A 6,483-nucleotide genomic window follows, 5' to 3' on the forward strand; every position below is an offset into this window, starting at 1 on the left:
ATCCTGCCGCAATTTCCCTGTGTCACGGCTCCCGTCTCCTAGCAACGGCGCCCGGTCCGGCCGCCAGCCGCGGCAGCCCCGCAGCGCCGGCACCGGCTCCGCTGGGCCGGCGGCTGAGGGCGGGCTGACAGACGGACGGACGGGCGGGCGCTGCCGGGGGGGCGGCCCCGCGGCAGGAAGGATGCGGCATGGCGAGGGGGCAGCGCTGCCGCGGAGCTTCCTGAGGCGGCCGGCGGCGGCGGGGTCGAGGAGGGGGCACCCGGCGCTCGGCCCAGCCCCGCCGCCCGCCCGCCCGGGGCCGTGAGGGGCGGCGGCGGGGCGGGGATGCCCGCTCGGGGCGGAAAGTTTCTTCCCCGCGGCGGCTCGGCCGCTTCCCGCGCGGACTTCTCCCCGGTCCTCCTCGGTAAGTGACCGCCTCCCCCCGCCGCTGCCATCTTGAGCGGCGGCCCCGTCCGCCGACCACCCCCGACGGGCGCCCCGGGGCGGGGAGCGGGGCGTGGGGCGGGGGGGAGCGGTCTGGAGCTGTCCCCAGCCGGGCTCGGCGCCCTGTCCCGGCGGCGGGGAGCTGCGGGGCCGGCCCTGCTCGCGGGGCACCGGGCGCGGCCAGCGGCGAGCCCCGAGTCTGGTGCCGGAGCTCCGGTGGGTGCCGGCCCCTGCCCCGGCAGCCGGAGCCCGGCCAGCCCCGCCTGTGGCGGGGTGGGATGGGGTTAAGCCGGGTCCCGGTAACACTATTACAGCTGTACTTGGTCTTTACCGAGTGAGGTCGGGGCTGCGCTGGAGGGCTCGCCGAAGGAGGCGGCTGGGCTGGGCTGGGCGGAGGTCGCGGTCAGTCGGTGCCAGCGGTGGCTCCAGCCCCTGCGAGTCGCGGGTGTTCGTTGCGGTGCGGCCGGTGGCAGCGGCCGGCGGCCCGACGGTGCCCGCCTTCGCACGCCCAGCTCGGCTCCCTCCGCCGCCAAAACTAAGTGCCCGGCGATGCCGAGCTGGGGACGTTCCTCGGGGCTGGTTGCCATCTGTTTTCGCCGTGGCAGGGGAGACGGGCTGCTGGCTGGCCGGGCAGCAGAGATCAACGAACCGGCGTTTAAAGCAAAGCGTGCCCCGATAATTGCACTTTCGCATCAGCAAAAAAATACTCCTGGTTTTTGGTTGGTGTTTTTTTTTTTTTTTTTTTCCTTCGTTTTTAAATAAATACTTCAGCGAGAGGAAAGGGAGGAAAAGTCTCTGCTCTTTGTTTTGGGCATGCGGTACCTCGGAGAGTAATTTAACAAGGTGTTTGTTGACAACACCCTTCTTTTTCTGGGGAAATGCAAACGGCGTAAATGGGACACAAAATTACAGCATACGTGGCAAATCTGGGAATAGAACAGGAAAGAGATGAGATTTAAAAGCTGAATGGGGGAAGGGGAGCAACATTTTTTTAGGTGCTTATTTAATCACCTTTCAGTGCAAGGAATTGAACTTTGTGAATCGTATTATATTTGGTGCTGTCATCTTTTGCTCCCTCAGAGGAAGCAAATTGGACACTCAGAAAGAGAAAGGTGGTGGGGATCCTGCCTCTCAGTAGCATGAAGGAATATCCTCCAAAAAGAATTGCAACGATGCAGGAATTGCTCCTACACGCTGCATTTTGGAGCTCAGATCACTGGAACAGAGAGATGACTTCTGATAGTCCAGTAAAACAAAAGCCATAAATACTTGATGTTTAGTCCCCTGCTAGTTTCCCTACAAGCAGTCAGCTGTTTCCCCAGGTGACTCGCAAGGGTTTGATCTTCCCTTAATAAGATTTGACATGCCATCTCTTACCTGCCAGCCTCCATCTCCCCTTTGGGGGGGGGAGGGGGAGGGCAGCTTGCCACTGTTACATAACGGTTACCTAGAGCATCTCACATGTTCCCAAACCAGGGATGCCTCTGGACCGCAGGTGGGAGATGAGTTTCTGTAATATTGCAGACCAAGTGCAAAGGGCTAGGAAGAAACTTTCACAGGGCACTGCTTTCCAGTGTTCAAATGTTTCCCTTGTGTATTTCACAATAAGTCCTTTCCCACTCACTTAAGAAAGGCAAGCAGTATGTTTAACTGTCCCCCTAGTAATGTGTAAGCAGTGCAATAAAACAAATGGTGACTAGATCAAATGCTTTTCTGCTTTTATTCTCCTCATCCCCCTCAAATCCTGCGTAACATAACTAACCACAGTCAGTGCACAGTATAACCCCAGACCTTGTTAGGGATCGGGGCTGAGCATCCTCTGCGCTTCAGTGGTTTGCAAGCTCCTTCTGAGACCTTTAAGATCTTTTTTGTTTGGGTTTTTTTTTTTTTGTTTTCTTTACACCAGCATATGCCACACTCTCTATCATTTATCTGGAGTGTAAATAAATTAATTAGCTTTTAGGCAAGAGTGTAGCAGGGCATATAGCTGCTTTGATGCTGTCAGTCTGCCTGTCTCTTTCTCACACACAGGAGCTGTGTGGGCAAGAGAGATAGGCCTGTTGGTGTTGAGCCCCATCCTGCTTGTTGAGGGTTTTCATTAGCAGGAATTTGAATGAGGAACAGCAGAGACACCTCTTGTGCTGCAGGTCTTCCCCTGACCCTCATCCTCTTTTCTCCCTTTCACACAGGAGCTGGACTGGCTGTAGGGGGCAGTGCTCTGGGTAGCCAGCCATGATCGCCACTGGAGGCCTCCTGAGGATCTCAGCTAGGAAACAGGACCCCTTGCGACCCCAAAGTCAAGTCCCCAAACACAAACGCAAGGCCAAAAAGAAGCGCAAGAACGACGTGGTGGTCGTGAAAGGCAAACTCAAGCTATTCTCCCTCTCAGGGCTCATCGCCCTCTGTGGCATCCTGGTACTGCTGGTGGGCATCGCCTTGGCTGTGGTGGGCTACTGGCCAAAGCCCAGCCAGGTGTACAGAGAAGGCAGCTTCAGCGGGGGTCGACACCTGGCACCACAGGGTGGCACCCCCAAGAACCACTCCCGGAGCCAGGAAGGGGCACAAGCGGGGATCCATCCGGAGTCAACCCCCAGAGCCAACGTCTCCACCGCTGCTACCACGCGGGGGTCCCCACAGTCCCCCCCCCCTTCCTCGTCCCCCCAGGCCTCGGTGGGTTTCCTTTTCCGTCTTTTCTCGAGCTACTTGCATTCAGACAAGCTGAAAGTGCTGGGCCCCCTCATCATGGGTATCGGCATCTTCCTCTTCATCTGCGCCAATGCGGTATTGCATGAGAACCGCGACAAGAAGACCAAGATCATCAACCTGCGTGACCTCTACTCCACCGTCATCGATGCCCATAGCCTGCGAGCCAAGGATGGAGGCACCCCGGCCTCAGCCCCTCTCAATGGCTTTGTCAACTACGTGCAGTCCCGGGGCCTGGAGCTAAAGCCTGGCGGTGAAGGCCTGGGTGCTGCGGCCATGCTGGCCAAGAGCTCCTGGCCACCAGGACTGGGCATCTCCCTTTCCCCGCCAGACCTGGCATCCTCGCCACGGCGTTCCTCCTTCTGCACCCCACCGCAGCCACCCAGCCTGGCCGAGGCTGTGTACAGCATCTACCGGGAGCGTGCTGCTCTTGCTGGCCACACGGTCACCAGCCCACCCTGCAGCCCACCGGAGAGCTGGGGCCGGCGCAGCACAGCCAGCTCCATCGTCGGCTCTTCACTGAGTACTTTCACCCTCCTGCCCTTGGCCCCGGGCGGCGGAGGGGGAGGCTGGCGGAGGCCCCCCGGTGAGCGGGGTGCCCGGGAGATCCCACGGGGGGAGTTTGAACTGAGCCTGACCGACCTCAGCAGCAGCCACGTTGAGGGAGGCTGTGAGACGAGGAGGCACAAGCTGGTTCTCAGGCGGCAGAGCACCAGCTGCTTGCCTGATGCCAGGCGTCCCCTTTTCCCTGAGCCACTTAGGTCCCTGCCTCTCAGTAGGGGCCCAAACTCCACCCTCTTGGTAAAGGCATCTTCTAGCTACTCCAAATCTCTGGATCTTGGGGGGTCGCCCCCCTCAACCCCTCCTGCCATCACCAGGACGGACTCCCAGAGCTCCCAGTCTGAGCCTTCCAGCAGCAATAAGGGCTACAGCCACCTGGAGGAGGCAGGCACCTCCTTGGAGTCAGTTGCCAACACCCCAGCCAGTAAAATCCAGGACTGTGAGGAGGAACTAGCTGAGAAGACAGACCTCCTCAAGGCTACCAGCAGAGAACAAGCAGGGGAGCAATCCCAGCAAACTCAAAGACAATACACAAATAAAGAGAAACTCTTTATGATTTCTAGGTCGCATGCTGCATTAGGGCTGGAGGACGGGGAACTGGAGAGTACTGGCATCTAAACAAAACAGAGAAGGCACGAGGACACCTTGCAACCCTCCACACCTCCCCCCCTTCTCCATCTCCTTGTGGACTTAGGAAACTGATCAATATCCAAAGAGCTGCAGTATGTTACCCTTGAAAATTGAATTCCGTAAATCCTGTAGATGACTTCAGGAAGAAAAAGAAAATCCTTTCTGTCCGATCGTGATTGTATGTTCCATGCAAGCCAAATTGTATTAAATATCCACAGTCCAGCAAGTTCTTTGGACCAGATTAATACAATTTTGGACAGTAGAACTGTGCACTTTACTGTTTTGATTTCCAAGTGCCCCTTCTTCTCCTCTGATTTCTTTCTTGCTGATTTGCCACTAACTGCTTGAAAACCGCAGGCACCTTTTTAAGCTCAAGAGCAACGTGGTCTTCAGATCAAGAAAGCCGAGCTCTCTCTTTGTTTTGGTTCAATCACTAAAAAGTTTGCAAGGCCTTAAGGATGACGTACCTTGACAAAGAATGAGTTTGTTTAAATTCTGGGAAAAAAAAAATAAATGACAGTTTAGAAGAGACTGGAGCAGAACAGAGCTCTGATGATTTAGTTAAAACCATTACATTCCTGAATCCAAAATACCTACTACTACGTGATACTTTATTAAGTATTATTACACGTGTATTGACTAATTGCATTAAAAGATTTTTTTTTTTAATAAAACATTTACAAACAAAACTGCCATACAAACAGGTCCTTTATTTTGGTAAGTAATCACAAATATCAGAAATTTTTTTATTTCATACTATGAAAGATTATAGAGTTGCTATGAGGCCAAAGGTTTGCTTATGCTTTTAAGCAGGTAATTAATCATTTAGGGGTAATTTCAAAATAAATACTGGTTCAGTCTCTGAGAAGCCACACTTTAATTCAATCAGCAGATTCTGTCTCCATTTCTAACACTGCCCTGTGACAGCTGAAGAAATGTGAGATTTTGATGTGCTAAGGAAAAAAAAATTCTTAAAGGTTTGACCTTCTATTAAAATTAGATTTTTCATGAGTAACACGTTAATCTCAAACTGCAGCATATTCTTTCTGGATTTTTCACTTATAACTGTTGCGTTAAGCCTTTCTGCTGTTACAGTTCCTGTTCGTGAATGCATGTGCATAACGTTAATTTTAAAGCCTAATGATAGCCCTGTCAACCTCATAGCAGTTGGCCTTACTGAAGTCAGCGGAGGTTTCTCCCTTACTTCGGTGTGGTGAGATTTTCTTCTTGCGGGAGAAAAGCATCAGGTTTCCTGAAGGCTGGAGAATGCCTTGTCTGTGGGCAGATTTTTGGTAAATTGATGAGCTGTTTCATTTTTGTAGCTGCAGCACGGCGGCTCTTTTATTTTGCCAAAACAGCTTTATGTGCTCAGAAAATTTTGTCAATACATCAAATTTTAAATATGGATGTGGCATTTCACTACTACGGGAAGAGAAATCGACATTAAACAAATACAATGTGTAGGCAGGCAAGAGTCTCTCTGTTGCAATTAAAATTTTTTCTTATGGTTTCATATTTTAGAATGCTTAGTTACATATTTAACTACTTACATTATAGTACATTGCAAAATTGAACCATCACTATACACAACTGCATCTAGTAATCCAGAAAAATCCTTTATTAAATAAGGCTAATTTAAAAGAGAAGTAGGGGGAAAAAAACCAAACCAAAAACAATTTGCCATGTCAGTGTTCTGAAACTGGGGAAGCAGAAAGTGCCTGTTCTCTCGAGCAACGGAGATGTCCCGGTGGCAATAGCTTTCCTCCCGTCAGTGGCAACCAGCGCGTTGGCAATATGAACATCAGTGTGGCAATTTTTGCTATCAAACTGCTGGCACGCAGCTGGCAAAAATATGTTGTAAAACCACCTGGACTGGCACGGGCTGGATGAGGCGCCACATGAAGCGGTGAGCGGGCAGCCCGACTGGCGCTGGGGTTTGCACGGGTCTTTCAGTTCCCCATGGGCGACCTCCCTGTGCTTCCACGCCTTCCCATGTGACTTCCAGAGGGATTTATGAGATGTATCTGAGCAGGGTTACCTGGTATCGACGGAGATGCCAGTTATTGACACTGCTGAAGGCACCCTGTTTCTTATTTTCCATGCAAAAACCCTTCATGGAGGTGCAAGGGAAGAGGAGAGTCGTGGGTGCTACTTACTGGGGCATGG

The 6,483-nt window shown here is 52.7% G+C and overlaps 1 protein-coding gene across 1 annotated transcript; it reads left to right on the forward strand.

Annotated features, from left to right (window-relative positions):
- Positions 1–293: 293 nt before the first annotated feature.
- TMEM200C (transmembrane protein 200C) lies at positions 294–5,324 on the forward strand. The gene is made up of 2 exons (XM_075084719.1): positions 294–403; positions 2,613–5,324. Exon 2 carries the CDS (start codon positions 2,656–2,658, stop codon positions 4,303–4,305), a length of 1,650 nt encoding a protein of 549 aa, XP_074940820.1. The 5' UTR covers positions 294–403; positions 2,613–2,655; the 3' UTR covers positions 4,306–5,324.
- The last annotated feature ends 1,159 nt before the right edge of the window (positions 5,325–6,483 follow it).

Source organism: Phalacrocorax aristotelis, chromosome 2, assembly GCF_949628215.1.
Source record: "Phalacrocorax aristotelis chromosome 2, bGulAri2.1, whole genome shotgun sequence".
Classification (NCBI taxonomy): Eukaryota; Metazoa; Chordata; class Aves; order Suliformes; family Phalacrocoracidae; genus Phalacrocorax; species Phalacrocorax aristotelis.

Coding starts and splice junctions, on each gene's coding strand:
- TMEM200C (XM_075084719.1), top strand. CDS start 2,656: ATGATCGCCACTGGAGGCCTCCTGAGGATCTCAGCTAGGAAACAGGAC.